Genomic DNA, 17,927 nt, shown 5'->3' with positions numbered 1-17,927 from the left:
GTGCATCTGGGATTGGTCTCATGTGGTTGTTTCTAATTAATGGCCAATCACAGCCCAGCTGTCCAGACTGTCTTGGTCAGTCACAAGCCTTTATCATTCTTTTTCTATTCTTAGCCAGCCTTCTGATGAAATCCTTTCTTCTATTCTTTTAGTATAGTTTTATTATAATATATATCATAAAATAATAAATCAGGCCTTCTGAAATTCTGAAATATGGAGTCAGATCCTCGTCTCTTCCCTCAACCTGGAACCCCTGCAAACACCACCACATTGTCCAGCTTGGGAAGATCAGTTTGGACCCAGTGCCTGCTGTATTGGGAACAGTTGTGGTTTTGAAGTGCTGTGTCCTTGTTTGAATTTGTGGGGTTAAAGGGGTTTTAAGGAAGAAGGAGCCCTCAGGGTTGTTAGTTTGTGGAGCAGCAGCTCCTGGTGACATCCTAGGCTGCTCCAAGCCATGTGTCCATGGGAAACAATGCTTTGGAGGGACCTGGGGCTTCCAGGGTAGCTGTGGGCAGCTCTCTTATTTCCCCAGAGGTATTTGGGTTCCTTTGTCTTTTCCTACCTTGTCATTCTCTCTGCAGAACGGGATGGTGGCTTTGCAGCTTGCAGGTTGTTTCCTTCCTGCGGTATCGGGGGTTGTTGGGTTGTCAGCAGCCTGGAGATAGCAGGGATTGCTGACAGCAGGCAGAACTCAGAGCTGTGCACAGAAACCTTGCTCAGCCTTTGAAACCGCAGTCAAACCCTCCCCCAAGGTTATTCTTCCTCATAAAACACTCTTAGTTTTGCTTGCTGCAAACCTAGATTTTAATCCCAGCATCCAGGCAGAGCTGGGCTTTGAAGAGAATTGGGTTGGAGTCAGAAGTGAATGGCTGAGGCCAGGCTGACTGAAACAGATGAATTAAAGCTGACCTAGGAAGATGGAGATGTTCCCATCCACACCTCGGCTGTGCCACTTGCATATTTATCTCATTGTGCCCAATACCACTGGGAATAAATCAGCAGTGAGACATGCAGGGAGCAGCTCTGCTGCCTCTGAGAGCAGAGACCTGCACCAGCATTTACCCACAGCTCCCATCAAACTCCCAGGGAAGTTTTCCAAAGCCTGCAGGAACCAAGAGCCTTCCCTCACCTAATGGTTTTCTCCCCCTCACTTCAGCCCTTAGAAGCAGGAATTTCAAAGTTGAAAAAACATCACCAGCACTGGGCCACAGAGGGGAAGACTGAAAACACTGAGAATTTTTATTTCTCCTGGGACCTGCAGCATGAGCAGCCCAGGTAGTTCAGACAGGCTGAGAACAAGTGTTCAGACCTTTACCTGCAGAACACGACTGCCAAACCTGCCCAGCAGCACCTGGAGACAAGGGGAGCGTGGAGGGTGAGGAGTGGGAGCAGGGAAATTTCCTCCCCAGTTCTGCAGAGATCCCACCCAGCTCCCTGCAGCTCCCAGCCCTCCTCCCTCTGCCCCTTCCAGCAGCAGCCCAGGCAGGATCTGAGAGCCCCAGGAGGTGCCCCAGCAGTGAGATGTTCTGGAGGCTGGTTTGTGTTGTTGGTTGGGAGAGCGGGTGTGTGGAGGTGTGAAAATCCCAGAGTGGTTTGGGTTGGAAGGGACTCTCAAGGTAACACAGTGCAACCCTCTGCCACAGGCAGGGACACCTTCCACTGTCCCAGGGTGCTCCAAACCCTGTCCAAGCTGGCCTGGAGCACCTCAGGAATGGGGCAGCACAGCTTCTCTGGGCAGCATTAAATATGAGTGGCAAGGCAGGGCTGCCCTGGGTGTGGTGAGAGCCCCAGGGACATTTGGGGTTGTCTTGCCCAAGCTGGGAGGACATGTTGGAGGGGATGAGGGTACATGAGGAACACAAATGGTGCCCTTCAGGGCTGCAGGGCACAAGCCATTCCTTCAGGGGAATACAAGTTTTCAAGGCCCAGTTTATCTCTATGGAATCAGTCAGGCATGTTTTTCTCTTTATCTTGAAATCTTGCTGGTTTGGCTGCTCTGCTGGTATAAAAGGTTTGGTTTGGGCAAGCAAACCCTGAGTCTGAGCAGGGCTCCAGGGTGTGCAGTCCCTCACCTGTGCATCACACGAGGATGGATTTACTGGGGGGACTGATGATGGAAAAACCTGTTAAACATGGACTGCTCCAGGAAGCTGTGGCTGCTTGCAGATTGTTTCCCTCCAGGTGTACAAGGCCAGGTTGGGCAGGGCTTGAGGCACCCTGGGATAGGGGAAGGTGTCCCTTCCCATGGCAGGGGCAGGACTGGATATCCTGAGAGGTTCTGGTGCCATCCAGGTGTGAAAAAGAGCAGCACACACTGAAGAGGATGTTAAGACAGGATTTTCCTTTCTCTCCCCTGTGCTGGGGATGCTGTTTGGAGCCTCCCAGGACAGCCCAGAGCGTGGTGTTTCCCTCTTCCAGCACGGAGTGTCGGTGGCACAGCTGCTCTCTGATCATTCCTGCATCTCTGTATTCTGTAAATAAGCCCCGAGGCTACGCAATGGCTTCGTGTTTAGAAACAGGATAAACAGGGTGATGTGATATCTATTTATTTGTTCTTTTATTAGTTCAGCACAGAGCTCACAGAGCACTTTGTGAGTGTCTATGAAATGAGCCTTGTAATGTTCCCAGGAGAGGGGAGAAGCATTCCTGCTCCAGGAATGTGGGGGAAGCTGAGGGTTCCCTGTGTACCATGGCCAGGGTGAGAGTGTGGTAGATGCAGGGGTGGATCCCAGATCCTGCTTTCCATTTCCAGTCTGTAATGGCTGGTAGGGCTCAAATGCATATTTCATGCCCAGGCTCAGCATCTGTGCTCCAGAGCCCTTTTTCTGGGGCTTCTCCTACTCCTGGACTAATTTGGGAATGTGATTGTGCCTCCACACCTTGTCCTACGGAGATGTCATTAGGTATTAATGATGGAAAAACCTGTTAAACACAGACTGCCCCAAGAAAAACCTGTCAAACACAGACTGCCCCAAGAAAAACCTGTCAAACACAGACTGCCCCAAGAAGAGCCTGTCAAACACAGACTGCCCCAAGAAGAGCCTGTCAAACACAGACTGCCCCAAGAAGCTGTGGCTGCCCCATCCCTGGAGGTGTCCAAGGCCAGGTTGGACAGGGCTTGGGGCACCCTGGGATAGGGGAAGGTGTCCCTGCCCATGCCAGGGGTGGGATTGGATATCCTATGTGGTCTCTTATGGGACACCCACATCTTCTCTGGAAATGACCAGTGCCTCTCACCCTCACATCTTAATATCCAATTTATCTCACCCTTCCTAATACCCAGTTGAAACCTGCCCTCTGTCAGGTCAAAGTCATTCCCCCTTGTCTGTCACTGTCTGCTTCCCAGGGATGTGGCAAATTTGGGACAGGGCTCCTGGAAGCATCTCTTTGGCAGAGACTGTGCACCGTGATGGATTTTTGTTGTGCTGTTTGGTTTGGTTTTGTTTTTTTTTTCCAAGACAATGTCCTTGCTAGGGCAGCTTGAACTTTGGCTGCTTTGATATGGAAATGTTTTGGCAATGAAGCAAAATGTCACATGTCTGTAATGCCCCCCCAACATCCCTTCCCTCTAGAGTTGGATTTTCAGGGAAAGGGACTGCACAGAAGTTGAAAATTTGCCCAAATGAACTAAATACCATCAGAAATGGCAACAAAAAAAAAAAAAAATCTTGGCATCGCAGAGAAAATCTTAACATTTTGCTTTCCTTAGAAAAAAAAAAATTAAAAAAACCCTAAATCATGCTGGATGGTTGTCAGAAATGCTTCAGGAAAATTAAATCCATGTTTTTCAAGCTTTTAGGGTGATGTTGTGATGGTTCTGCTGCCCCTGGGTGTCCCAGCCCCTCCGAGCTTTGCTTGAGCAGCACCGGGTGTTCTCAGAGCTGGTGTTGTTTATTCCTTTAATATTTGGTGTAAGGAGGAGGCTGCTTTAACTGCACCAGGTGGGTGTCTGTGGAGCTGCCTCCGTTTTGGATTTCATTTGTCAGGTTTACACACTCTTTAAACGTGCCATATGCCGGGGTTCAGCCGGGGATTGCAGCTGAGCATTAAGTGTGGAGTAATCCCATTAAAATCCCCAGGGATTGCTGTGGGTCCTGCTCAACCACGACCTGCCTTCCCACGCTGTAATCCTGACTCCAGGCTGGGTTTGTGTGGCCCTGGGGGGATTTTGTGGAAGAGGGAAGGATTTGTGTGTGAATTTAGGGCACGAGGATGGGGTTGGAGGGGCTACCTGGGCACTGACTGCTAAACCAGCCCTGAGCCAGTTGTAAATGAGGAGCCTGAGCCTCCAGTCTGGATTTTCTGCCCTTGGAGCTCAAGCACCACGATCAATGTGAAGAACGAGTCGCATTTTTTTCCCACAATTACCTCAGCAGGTTGTTTAATTTTTTTTTTTTCCTCTTTTGCTGAATTTGTGCGATAAAACGCATTAAATGTAACAGCACGGAAAATAAAAGTTCCGTTTGCAGAGAGAGCCTGATTTAGTCTGAAGATAAAACAAGATAAAACAACTGGAAAAATTAAGTGGGATAAATAAATTCTGCTGGGAAGAGGCTGAGGTGAGAGAGGGGGAGGTGTGTGTGTGGCACTGGCCTGGCAGTGGTCAGTGCAGCTGTGGATCCCATTCCCAAGGCTTTCCACCTGGGAAAGGGGTGATGCTTGGCTTTGTGCCCCTTCCACAAACTGGTGGGTGCTCAGGTTTGTCCCAGGACAGTGAGATGTGATTCTCCCTGCATGGGGAGGTGTTGGGGAAGATGAAACAGGAGAGCTTTATAAATACGATTGTCTGGCAAAAGATTTGGAGAATATGGAAACTATAAGCGAGATTGAAATGAAAGCAAGCTTTGAGATCCCTCAGTTACTGAACAACTGGAAAACAATGGTGTGGCTGCTGAAGGTGATCCCCTTTTGATGGAACAACACCCTCTGCTTGCAGACAGGCCCAAGGGGCAGAGCAGACCCTGCCAGCTTGGCAGAAGGGGCCCAAAGAGGAGTTTTTAGGGTTTAAAATGTAACACAGGATGGTAAAGTAGTGATTCTTATAGGCTGTATGTAAATGCTATAGGAATTTGTATCTTGTACTAGATTGGTTAGTGAGAATCAGAATATTCAACACAGAAGATGATTTATTGTATTGTAACAAGAACTTTGCACTCTTACCTCTTGTCTCTTAGCTCTTGCCTTTTAGACTCTTACCCCTTTTACACTCTTACCCCTTTTACTCTCTTACGCTTTTACTCTCTCACCCTCTCATCCTCTCTCCCCCTCTCTTCTCTCAGTCCTGCTCTGAGCTGTGCCTGGCAGCTCCCAGCAGGGCCCTGCACCCAGGCCCTTTGCAATAAACCCCAAATTCCAAGCCCTGGTTTCAGAGATCTCTCGTCTCCATCCGTCCTGACTGTCCTACCCCCCGTCACTCCTACAGGGAGGATGTGTATTCCTCCTGCCTGTGCTCGTGCCATCTCTTTTGGGTGAAGAAATGAGAATATTCAGCAGCAAATGGGAAAAAGCACAAAGCGGGGCTGTGGGGTGTGGGGGAAGAGGTGTCAGGATGGATTGCCAAATCTGCTGGGGAAAAATTAGCAGCTGCAAGTGTGCAAGAGAAAGGTGGAGAAGAAAAGGGGTAGAGACAGATGGAGAGAAGGAGGGAGAGAAAGAGGAGGTGGGAGGAGAGGGAGGAGGGGATAATAGTGTGGAAAGAAATTAGTTAACAATCTTATAGCCCCGAGCCCAGACACCATCTGGAGGATGCAGGGGACCAAGACACAGCTCCACATTCACCATGGAGGTGTCACATATGTCTTGGCCAGGTAGGGTGGCCGAGATGCTCAGGATTAGATATTCCCCATGCCCCAGGAAAGAGATGCCTTAAAAGAGCCCAATTTTGTGAAAAAAGTGCCCGTGGCTGTCTGCCAGCTGGGGACCAGAGAGGAGCTGTTGTTGTTGAAAGTCTTGTCTGGGCTCCCTCCAGAGGGAGATCTGGAGAACTTCCACTTCCACCAGTGCTGGAGGGTGAATCCCTGGGAGCAAAGATTACTCTTTGATTAAAAAAGCACAAGGCCTCCAAGGGCTGCTTTTCCCTACAGCTGTGCTGGGTTTTTGCTTTCCTGGGTGCAGCTTTAACCCCTTGAGCAACGGTTTAATTAACCCCATGAACCCCTTTGAACAAGGCTGAATGTCTGAGAGACAGCAAAGTTCACCTCAGAGAAAGGGAAAAAATAAAAAAAACCCAACATTCTTTCCCATTATCTTTGCCTTAAGATGTAATTCTCTTTGCTTGCTGAGGACTGTGACAAGCACATGGTTTGTTGTGCCCACTGAGGGAAAGGCTGCTGTCCTAGGGTGAAGCACACCTCTGTGGTACAGCTGTGTCCATGTTTCCTAGCATTCCCCTACCCAGGCAGGTTTAAAAGGAGAGAGAAATGGTCCTTGGATCTCTTTTGGAAGAGGCAGTGTCCCAGAGGAGGAGGTGGCACTTGCTGGCCAAGTGTGCAGTGTCCCAGTGGTGCTGCAGTCCCTCCCTCCCTCACTGCACTGATCCCAAGGGAGCTGGACTCACTCCCTGCTGCACAGTGAGCATTTCAGTGTGCCCTGAGCTGTGTGGAGAAAAGGGAAATCATCTGGGAGCAGGAATGAGGCTGGGGAATGAAACCCAGCATGGCCACCCGTAGGTCCCAGTGGCTGCAGGCTCATTCCCAGTCTGACACTGGAGCAGCTCAGTGGCTGAGCTCCCCCACAGCCCCCAGGCTCTGGTCCCTCACTAATTACTTCCAGGCCTGTACTCCTGACATTTGCAAGCTCCTGATTAGAGCAACGAGGGAGAAATCTCGGAGGGAGAGGGAGGCTAAACTGCGCCACTAATAACAGCTGAGATTGACAGTGGGCTGGGAGGCGACAGCCAGGGAGGTGCAGGGACTCGTCCTTGCCGGCTCAGTTTCTCCCTGAGCCTCTGGGATGATGAGAGAAGGTCAGGGCTTGTTAACGTCACCGTGAGGAGCAGGATCCACCACTGCCATCTGCCTGGTGCCCCTAGGGCCTGTGCCAGCCTTGAGTCCCTCTCAGCCAGGCGATATTTTTAGCCACAGACCTGAGCTGGAGCCACCCTGTGCAACCTCAGGTCTGCAACTGTCTCGGTGCAAAAGTGCCTCTGCCTCTGTGTCTGCTGACTTTGTGCTTCGTGAAAATTTTGCAGCCTCCTGGATTTCAAGTTTTTCCCTCCTGCCCTTTTCTCTCCCACGTCCCATCATTTGATGGCAGTGCAGTCACTGGAGAGGTATTGGTAACCCCACAAGTGGGACTGGCACATATTTGTGATGGGGTGGCCCAGAATACCAAACCAGGAGAGGCTGCTCTGGTTCCCTGGGTGCCCACAGTGGCCTCTGGGATGAGCATGGTTGAGCCATGTCTGCTGCACAGCCATTCCAGGCTGTTGGGTCCCTACCCAGCTACACAGATATGGATCACATTCATTTCCCAGCCCTCTCTCTCTCCCCTCCTTGATGCCCCATATCCCCTTACCTGTCTGTAGCAGCCAGTTTAGTTCTCTGTCTGTCCATTCATTCCCTGCCTTTGCATCCATTCATGGATCCATGGCTCTCCAGCCTCCTCAGAGTCTCTTTGTGAGGCAGACAGGCTTTTTTCCCCTATAAATCTTCCCTCTCCTGGATTGCTCTGGCTCTGGCAGGCTTTGTGCTACACACGCTCTACATCTACAGCTCCTATCCCAAGGGGTAAACATGACTTTACCCAGCAGAGCTTGTGGTCCCTGCAGCATCCTTGTCCCCTGGAGCTAATCCTGCTGCTGGGTGAGGCTCAGCAGTGCCCGTGGTCTCACTGCTGGGGGCTGCCATGGGTCTGTGCTGGCCCCTGCTGCTCCCTCCCTTCCAGCTCCTCCGTGGCAGAGTGGAGCAGCTCAGGAAGGAGCAGAGTGTCCTTCCTCTCCCATCCTCCTCCCAAAGAATCCCTGGTATGGGAGCAGCCAGCCTGCACAGTTGGGGTTAAGGCAACTTTTCAGTAGCTGAGGAGCTTTCTGATGGAAAACCCAGCCCTGCTTTTCTCCCTGCTTCCCTGGGTTCCCAGGCTGCCCTATTTATCCAGGCTGCAGAGAGCATCTCTCCGGTGCTGAGCTGGTGCTGGGTTGCCAGCACACATCCCTGCAGTGCCAGCCTGTGGCTAGTGGCTGTTTGGGGTCACTGAGTCCCCCTGCCACGTACAAAGAACCTGTTCTGCTGAAAATTGGGCTTGGGATCACTGAAAACTCCTTGCAAAACCCCTTTATCAGTTCTAACAGCTGTGTTTGGATCTCTGGATGAGGTCGGGGTCCTGAATTAGCCAGAACTCCTTTGTTGGTGGTTATTTCCCTCCTCCAGCCCCTGAGAGGGACAGGTTCCCTGGGATACATCAGCAGAGGAGGCAGATGTCCTTTGGAGGAAGGCACCTAGCCAAGGTCCAGCCTGGTTTGGGCTGAGGAACTGCATGAGGAATCCTGGCAGCACAGGGTCAGTTTTCATTCTGTGGGCACACACAGGTGTGTCTGGGTGGTCACCAAGGTCTTGGTGCCTCCAGCTGCTCTTTGAGGAGATAAATGGTGGTGTGTAGGTGTCTCCAAAGGAGGAAATTTGTTGAAATTTATTGTTGAGGAGGAAATTTGTTGAAATTTATTGTTGATGCTCTGTTGTGAGTGGCAGGGTGGAAAGCCCTTGGGCTTCCTAATTCAAGGATCTCAGTGTCAGCAAGCGGGGACAGGAGAGGAGATGCTCTGGAGCTGTCTTACATTATGCCATAGGAAAGGACGTGGGGACAGGACCCTGTTTCTCACACAGAGAGAGAGAACTGGAGCCAGTCCCCACAGGGATATGCATCAACAGGTGGAGGCAGGGAAAGATGCTGCTGTGGGCGAGGGTTTGGGCAACCTGCTGCTCTGGAGGGCAAGCGAGAGAAACGCCCCCTCTGCAGCGGGGCTGAAGCGGGGCAAGGCTTGGGGGTCCCTCGGCTGGCGGCATCCCCGGTGCCCCCGCAGAGCGCGGCGCGGCAGGGGTTAATGTGCGTGTCCTCCTGCGCATCCCGCCCCGCTGCCGCCCGCCCGCCCGCCCGTGTGCGGGGCTCGGGCCGTGCGGGAGCCGAGGCGCCGGGCAGCGCTGGAGCCGCTGCCATGACAACCCCGGGGATGCTGCCGGCCGGGGCCGGGGTGCTGCTGTCGCCGCCGCCCCCCCGCATCCCCCCCGCCCCGCTGCGCGCCTGAGCCGCAGCCCGAGCAGCCACCGGCCCCGCGGGGCTCCCAGACCCTCTGGACACAGCCCAGGAGCATCGCGGACATCGCCTGCAGCTCCGCGGGGAAGTTTCGATCTTGCGACAGAACCGGGATTTTGGGAGCTTTATTGGGTTTTAAAATTTTTTTAATTTTTTTTTTTTTTTAATTCTCCTTTCTCTCTGTGATTTAAACAAAAGCTCAAGAGCCGGAGAACAGCCCAGCCCCGGCCCGCTGTGTCCCCCCCGGTGCCGATGCCGCCCTCCCCTTCCTTTCACAGACACTCACGTTTCCTCCGTGGGTTATAAACTTTTGATGCCAGATCTCCGCAGCGCCTGCCCAGCTGCAGCTGAAAGTAGCGTCTCCAGCAGCCACACATCTGTGACCTTCATCTCGTGCTCCGCACCTTCTCTCCTCCTCTTCCTCCTCCTCCCCCCGGCCCTCCCGTCCTCCTCCCTCGCCCGAGGACAGCGGGACTCCCTCCGATGCCGCTCGGCAGGCTCAGCGCTCGCAGCCAGCCTTGCCGGGGGCTCTCCTGATCTCCGTGGAGCTCCGCAGCGCTCGCCCCGGTGGTTTTGCTCCCCCCCATCCCTCCTCTCCACCCACCCCTTCCCCCTTTTCGCCTTGTCGGGTGTGTTTTTTGCCTGTTGGAAAAGTCCCCGCTGCCCAGGATGGGGGTCGGTGGGTGCTTGGCCCTGCCCTGGAGGTGCCTGGTCGTCCTCTGTCTCAGGCTGCTCTTCCTTGTGCCCGCAGGAGTGCCCGTGCGCAGCGGAGATGCCACCTTCCCCAAAGCCATGGACAACGTGACAGTGCGGCAAGGGGAGAGCGCCACGCTCAGGTAGGAGCAGCTGCACGGGGGCTTGGGGGGCTCGGGGGTGCTGCTTGCGTGGCTCTTGGGGGATGTTCCGTGCCCGGCGGGGCTGCCGGAGGGTCCTGGGACCAGCGGGAGACTTTGCGCGTGTCCCAGGGGCTTGTCCCCGCGGTGGCAGGGGACACTCCGGGTGGCAGCTTGTCCCCGCGGTGGCAGGGGACACTCCGGGTGGCAGCTTGTCCCCGTCGTGGTGGTGGGGTCACCCCGTGCGAGCGCTTGTGGAGGGACGGCTGCGTTCGGTGCTTTTCGGGCTGCAGCGCGGGGTTTTGGCAACCTCCTGGGGGGGCTGCGGGTGCCAGACGAGGAGACGACCCGGGGGTTTAGGTGGCAGACAGTGAGTGAGTGCTGCCCGAAAACCCCAAAGTTGTGCCTGTGTGAGAGGGGAGGGGGGTCCGTGCTGCTGGCACCGGTGCAAGCCTGCACTGCCAGCGGCTTTCCAGGGCTGCGATGCCTCCGAGGTGTCAGTGTTTTCCTCGATCGCTTTATAGTCTCTGCACGAATCCGTTAATATCAAATCAATCTTTTACTCCAGGGGTGCATCTTATGAATTCTGATGGATGCTTTCCCTTACGTTGTTTGCTGTAGGAGAAACACAGGCGGCTGATATGCAGATGGGTCACTCCTGTGCCGCACAGCCCAGCCGAGCATCCCTTTCATTCCCTGAATGAGTTACAGGTGTACGCGGTGCTGTGCCCAGGTAGCACCGCAGCTCTCCACAGGCATCGCGGCCAGAGGAGCAGCCCAGCCTTTTTTTGGAGGGCAGCGAGGCTTTGGGTCGTGCTGTGCGTGCTTCAGGCAGCCCCGGGAGGACCCGAGCTGGTTCATCCGGGAGCTGTGGCACTGGGGGAAGGAGCTCGGGGGTGCTGGGACGTGAGCGTGGAGCAGGAGAGCCCGGAGGAGTTTGTCTGCTTTGCCTGCACCAGCGAGCAGCGTGTGCCCCTCACCCGAGGCTCGCTCAAAGCCTAAGGAGCAGGGTCTCTGCAGCAGAGAGCAGCTGCTCTTGCCAGAGCCGGGCACGGGGATGGCCCAAGCAGAGCCTGGCACGCTCTCCGTGAGCAGCAGAGCCGGCGCAGGGCTGAGGAGCTGCTGCTGCTTTGGGCACAGGGAGCTGCGCTCACCTGGGCAGCTTTCCGTGCCTGAGGTGGGCTTTGTAGAGAAAGTGTTTGGTGGTTTTGGGGGTCAGGCTCTGGCTGAGGCTCTGTGGGTTCTGTGCTGTGGAGGGAGGTGTTGGTTGCCTGTCTGCCCTCTTCCCACCACGCTCAGTGCCAGACTTTGGGATGCTGTCCCTTTTTCTGCCCGCTGGGACATGCTTGTTGTCATCACCCCGTGTTCCTGGGGTCCCCTTGTGCTCTTCCTAATTGAACTGCAATGATGATTAACCTGAGCTGTGTGAGTAAAGCAGTTTAAAGAAGGACAGTCCCCAAGAGAGGTGCCTTTGGCCCTGGCGCTCTTTTCCTTGCTGTTGGAACTTGTCTCTGCAGTGAAGTGTGGCTCTGGGGCTCTCGGAGGCGATGCTGGTGCTGCTCAGAGCAGGATGGGTGCCTGTGCCTGCTCCCAGGGGAGCCCCTGCACGTCCAGCCGAGCCTGCTGCCAGCAGAGGGCTGACTTGGATCTCCTTTTTTTCATTTTTTTTTTTTAATTTCTAGTCTTCTGTCCCCTTTTCTGTGCTGCTTTCAGGAGGGGATGTTTGTGAAGCAGCCCTGGAGTGGTGGGAGGTTTTAGCCTCCCCATAAGAAACTCTGCATCCCCAAAGTGCTGACACTTAGGGGAAGCCCCTGCCCCAAAAGCACCTGAGTTTATCCATTTCCCCCCTTGGCATCTGCTCCTACCCATGCTCCCCAGTGCCTCTTTTCCATGTTCTTACCCCCTCCCTTCTCCTCCTCGAGTCCAGCTCTCCCCTGCTGCAGGCAGGTTTCTGCCCCCAGCTCCCATTTGCTCCCAGTCTGCTCCATCTTTTCTTGCTCTGCTGTTTCCCAGTGCTCCTTCCCTTCCCTCCTCTCCCTGTTTCCCTGCTGCTACCCCTCTGCAGCCTGTGGGTGCCAAGCAGTTTTCCATCTTCCCTTAGGATCTGGAGATAGGCAGGGAATTGCACCCAGCAAGCCAAGGAGGTGGCATCAGTGGGGGCTTGAAGGCAGGAGAACAAAGGTGGAGCATCTTGAGGATGGGGCTGATGTTTATTTGCAGGCTGTGATTTCCTATGAAGAGCCAGGCAGGGAAAAGTGCCCTGGGAAGTCTTTCCCAGCGAGTGGTGTCATTGCTAAATGGTGTTTTCTCCTGTGCACCCACAGGAGGAGGTGGTGGTGTCCTCTGCTGTCCTCCCTGCAAATGGCACTTTTCCTGGGGCTCAAACCAAGGAGCTGGGCTTGGAAAAAGTGAGAGCTGTAATTCCAGTGTGTAGCTCTTGCAGAATTAGCCCCAGTCCTGCTAGCTCTGGATGGCCAGGTCCTCTCCCTCATCCTGGTGGTGAGATGGGCTGAGCCTGCAAATCTCCCTGGCTCCTGCAGGGTTGGTGGAAGCTCTTTGCTTTCCAAGATCAGCCCTTTAACCACCCCTTGCATTGCAGAAAGGAGCTGGGAGAGCGAGCAGACCTGTGTTAAAGTGGTGGAGGAAACCTGGAGGCTTTTCAGGCTGCTTGTGGGTTTCCTGTATTGGATTTTGGGCGCTTCCATTTCCAGCTCTCCACCCTTTTTCCGAGGGAGGCTCAGCATAATCCTTGCAGAAACTCAAGCTCCATCTACAGGCAACTTGCAGGTCATCTTAGATCAGTGACAAATAATTTCTGTTTTAAGCAAAGATTGTTGGTAATTCACTCCTTTTTATTGTAAGAACAAACAATTCCCATAATAGTCAGGCACCTTTCCTCTCCTGAGAACTAAAGGCAGTATGGAAATTCTCTGTGTATTGTTAAAAATCAAACCAAACTGCCTCTTCCCTGACTCAGGAGCACAAAGCTTGGGTGTTGAGGTGGCAGGAGTAACTGATGTAACCCACCAGTCTGGGACATGAAACAGAGCAAGGAGCACACTGGGAACCACCAGGGATGGTGGAGATGGTCACTTTTTAATCTCCCAGCTGGGATTCGTTGTGGAAACAAGGATTAAGTTCCTTCTTTTGGGAAGAATGCCACTGAGTCTTAGCATTCTCCATGTGCTGCTCGTTGGATGCGTGTCCTAGGGTTGCTGTGGGGGCATTGCTGGCAGGTCATGGTTGGCCAATCCCCATGGGTTGATCCTGCCTGGTGACTTTGGTTGGGTTTTATCCCTGTTGGAGATGGTCACTTTTTAATCTCCCAGCTGGGATTCGATGTGGAAACAAGGATTAAGTTCCTTCTTTTGGGAAGAGTGCCACTGAGTCTTGGTTTTCCCCATGTGCTGCTCGTTGGATGCACGTCCTGGGGTTGCTCTGGGGGCATCACTGGCAGCTCATGGTTGGCCAACCCCCATGGGCTGATCCTGCCTGGAGACTTTGGCTGGGTTTTATCCCAGCTGCATCAGTGGTGGAAGCATCTCCATGAGCCAGAGGGGAAACTGTGGCAAATATTCCCACGGTGTTAAAGTGGGGATGGAAATGGGATCGTCCTGCTGTGCCGCCAGCAAACCGACCTTTACAGCAGCCATCAGAACAGTTCATAAAGACATCAACCACCAGCTGCTCAAAATTTCAAGGCTCTATAGTTTTATCTGTATTTAAGAAATATTGTTGGGGTTTTTTTTTAAGGGAGAGAGTGTGTTTTAGAGGTTGGAGGGATTAGCTGAGAGATGGGGTGTGCTGAGTTTTCTCTGTGGCTGTCACTGCAGGGACACCAGGACTTAAGGAGACCCCTCTGTTGCTCTCAGCCTCAGTTTCCCCATCTGTAAAAGGATCCAACAGCAGTGGTTTATCAGTGATGATTAGAGGAATGGGTACTCATAGGTGATGCTAAGGCAGGTATAGCTAGGCTTTTTACCAAACTAAATAATACAGAGCTGCTTTATCTCTGTATATAAGGGCAAATTTTCAAGTCAAATCCCCTGGGCTTGTCTGCTTCTGGTGAACCCATGGCCTCTCCTACTGCCTGTCCATGGAGGAGACCAAGAAGTCAGGCTAGCTTTGCTCATTGGCATCCAAGACTCCGTGCCTGGCTGTATTCTGTCAATTAGCTAGTGTGAGAACAATTCCAATTAAAAATAAAAAGCCCGAATAAAACATCATGAGATGCTGTTCTTCCATTTATTTTTGCAATTATGGTTTTAATTATTTCTGACAATGCCGCTTTGATTCTTCTTTTTTTTCTTTTGGTGTAATAACCTACCACAGTCTATTTTCCAGCACGCAACAAGACCTCAGTAAAATACAACCAGCAGGAGCAGTAGGCAGGACCACAGTCTCCAGGCATAGGTCTGGGAAGTCAGGAAATCACATTTTTTTTGCCTCTTTTTTCAGTCAAACCGCTGATATTCTGTGTACCTACCTGTTAATGGGGGTTGTGACACTCACCCGTCGCCCTGCAACAGCAGCCACGGACCTGGCAGAGAAAAGAAGCGTTAATGCATCCACATCTCTGCTGTTAAATCCTTGCTGGGGAGCAGGAAGAGAGTCACTGCTCTTTGTGTGCAAATGCTAAAAGCGTGGGGATTAGCGCAGAGCAGATTAGTGAGGACTTGCTCCATTGCTGCCCCTTCCTTCCTCCCCCCTCTCTCCTCTCCAAAAACTTTTCTGGAGCAGCTAAATATATACCTGCCGTTTCCAAGGTAGAGCTCGCTGCGTGGCGGAGCTGTAATTGGCGACTCAGGGAAATTACAGCCATGGATTCTGGCATTTGGATCCTCCTGGCTGGCATAATAATTTCTCCCTAGGTAGCTGGTATTTAACTTGTCTTATCTGCTCCTGATAGTTGTAATTACAGTGCCCGCTAATTTCACTGTAATATTGCTGCCACTGGAAGGGTGGTTGGAGAAAGGTCAGGGGGTTGCAGGAGGGCTCCTTCCTCCCCAGCCTGCTGCACCAGTGATGCTGCCAAAGTGCAGATGCTGAGCCCATGGAGCTGGTACCCTGGCTGTGCCCCTTCCCACCTTGGTGGGGCTGGAGCAGCCTCACAGCCCCTGCCATGCCATTGTCCTTGTTGGCATCAGTGAAGGACGTGCTGGAGGGAGCTTTAAGTCCTGATGTCTTTTTCTGTGGGTTGAATATTGGTTTCCAGCTCATGTCAGGGCTGGCTGGTTTGTGTGAGAGTCACTTCTTGGGTTGTGCAGTGAGAGGCTGGTTGTCACTGATGTTGGCTGGTCCTGGGCTGGTTGTCCCTTGGGGAGGTTGGCGTTCCTTGTGGTTCATTGTCCCTAAGGTTAGTTGTTCCTGAGACTGGTGATGCCTGCAGTTTGTTGTTCCTGTGGCTGATTGTCCCTGAGATTGGTTATTCTGGGGTAATTGTCCCTGAGGTTGGTGTTCCTTGTGGTACATTGTCCCTGAGGGTGGTTGTCCCTGATGCTGGTTGACCCTGAGGTTGATGTTCCCTGTGGTTCATTGTCCCTGACAGGTTGGTTGTCCCTGCAGTTGGTTGTCCCTGATGCTGGTGTTCCCTGCAGTTGGTTGTCACTGAGGCTGCTTGTCCTTGAGGTTGGTGTTCCCTGTGGCTCATTGTAGGGACAATGTTGGTTGTCCCTGGGGCTCGTTGTCCCTGATGCTGGTTGTCCCTAGGGCTCATTGTCCCTGATGTTGATTGTCCCTGGGGCTCATTGTCCCTGATGTTGGTTGTCCCTGAGGCTGGTGTTCCCTGCAGCTCGTTGTCCCCAGCACTGGCTGTCCCTGCTCCAAGAGCACAGTCCTGCTGTGCAATGGGAAGATTCAGGTCTGGCTTTGGGGAGATCCAGGGCTGGCTTTGGGGAATTCACCTTCAGCCAGCAAGGCTCGGGCTGCTGCCTGTGCCAGCCCTTGTCCTGCTGAGCCAGCACCGGGCAGGTTTTATGTGGGTGTCAGGCTGGGCTCAGTGTCAGAGAGCTGGGGAGTCCTGCTGACACAGGCTGGAACCACGACACTGGGGGTTTGCTGCAGGAAATGCTGGTTTTGAGAGCACAGCGAGCTGGTGGGGCTCTGCAGAGGGAGGAGGGGACCCTCACTGTCACATCTCCCTGGGCCAGGATTCAAACCCTGGGAACATCCTCTTGTCTAGAAAAAAAAAACCCAAAAAACCCACCCCCCACACTAAGTTTTTCAGCTCCACTAGGCAGAAATATTTCCAAGTTGTGATATTTACCTCCTGGGGATGAGACTGAACTGTTGGTAATCCTGCACTATAGGGTACAGAGATCTTTTTGCAAGGATAATAAACTCCCTGGTAATAGCTGTCCTTCCCCTGGATCACGCACACTCCTCCTGGAGCTCAGGGCTTTGTTTCTGGAACAGGATTAGGTGTTAACGCTGCAGAACCAAACGGGGGCACAGTGGCTGCCTTTCACTTTCCTGCTTTCCAAAGAGTTTCTCTGTTCCCCTGACTGTTCTCACAGTTTGCCTCCTCCTTGCATTCCTCAGCACTAAACCACGGATGCTTTTTACAACAGCTGGACATATTGTTTTAAGTGATAATCTTTAGATACTGCAGCCTAGCAGACAGTTCATAAGAAATATCTGATTCAGTGACTATCACTTCTTCCTCTGTCCTTGTGAGCAGCCTTTGAGGGTTAGAATGTGCTGTTTTTTCTTCTTTTTTTTTTTTTTTTTTTAATGAGAAAAATAATTTCCCCACAGCCCCTGTCAACAATTTTTAGCCTGTAGTGGGTTGTTTACTGCAGGTTGGATTTGATATGTAGGTCTTGTCTTTCCTGACAGAACCCTTCAAGGTCGGCTCTTCAGTGCAAAACACTCACATTTTATATTTCTGTTTTCCTATGAATATTTCCCAAGATTTGCTTAAAATGAGTTGTTTCCATGACTATGCTCACTTGACGGACTTGTTCCTCGGGATACAAATGGGTCTCCCAGTCTGTTTCTCTGTGGAGGGGGAGGATAATGAGAACAACATCTGTTGTGGTGTAAGCTGTAAATTTAAGATATTTTTTCTCATCCTGTAAAAGATCAGCAAATTGTGCTGATGCTGATGCGGTACTTTGTGCCATCTCCAGTGCTGATGGGTTCAGTGTGGGGACACTTGAGGACATGTCACACATCTTGCTTTTTCTTCTCTTGGTGTGCCAAGGCTTGAGCGTGGTGTTACTTCCAGGCTGGAGCTGGAGAGGAGAGGAGTGGGGCTCCAGAAGGGAAAAAGTGGAAGAAGACAGAGAAAAGTTGGGAAGGGGGAAAGAAAAATGTCAGGTGGAAGAAGGAGTGGGTAAAGGTAAAACCAGGGCATTGCAAAGGGTGCACCAAAGAAAAATCCACAACTGGTAACTCTCAGTGTGTGAAGTTCAGCTTTGAGGGATGAGCTCCTAAATTAAAGCCCAGCAGGCAGCACAGAAATGTGGGGGGTTTGGCTTGAGCCAGTTGGTACCCAAGTTCTAGTGGGATAGTGTATCCCTTCACTGGGTTTTATATATCTTCTCCGTGTGTGTGCATGTGTGCATGTGTGTATATATATATTTCTATAAAAATCTAACAAATTTCTAACCCATATAAATCCAATTACCCATGTTTTGCCTGCAGGGAGCGAGGGAGATTAATGTTTGGTATTTTGGCAGGAATGTAAAAAGAAATAGGTGGTAATAACAATGAAGGCTCATAAAAAGGAACCGATAGTCGTGTCTGTGCCCGGAACTCGGCCGTAATTCTCCTGGGGATTTGTCAGCAGAGTGCCCTGCTCCCTTGGAGGGGCAGGAAAGAGCCAGGAGTGCTTCCTGGGCACTT

The 17,927-nt window shown here is 52.3% G+C and overlaps 1 protein-coding gene across 5 annotated transcripts in view; it reads left to right on the top strand.

The window, feature by feature from the left end:
• The window catches only part of LOC139601018 (opioid-binding protein/cell adhesion molecule homolog), a 309,661-nt gene that overhangs the window by 189,441 nt on the left and 102,293 nt on the right, over positions 1-17,927 (top strand). For 2 of the 5 annotated variants that reach the window (XM_071449696.1, XM_071449698.1), the window contains exon 2: positions 9,998-10,082. In XM_071449696.1, the coding sequence (XP_071305797.1) occupies positions 9,998-10,082 (85 nt within the window). Of the gene's footprint in view, positions 1-9,063; positions 10,083-17,927 lie in introns of those variants that run through there. The other 3 variants (XM_071449699.1, XM_071449694.1, XM_071449695.1) reach the window with 3 other exon arrangements.

This window comes from Agelaius tricolor, unplaced genomic scaffold, assembly GCF_023055355.1.
Source record: "Agelaius tricolor isolate 1412-34295 unplaced genomic scaffold, bAgeTri1.0.p SCAF_29, whole genome shotgun sequence".
In the NCBI taxonomy this organism is placed as follows: domain Eukaryota; kingdom Metazoa; phylum Chordata; class Aves; order Passeriformes; family Icteridae; genus Agelaius; species Agelaius tricolor.
The sequence above is the reverse complement of the archived record's forward strand: the minus strand, read 5'-3'. Positions and strand labels throughout refer to the sequence as shown.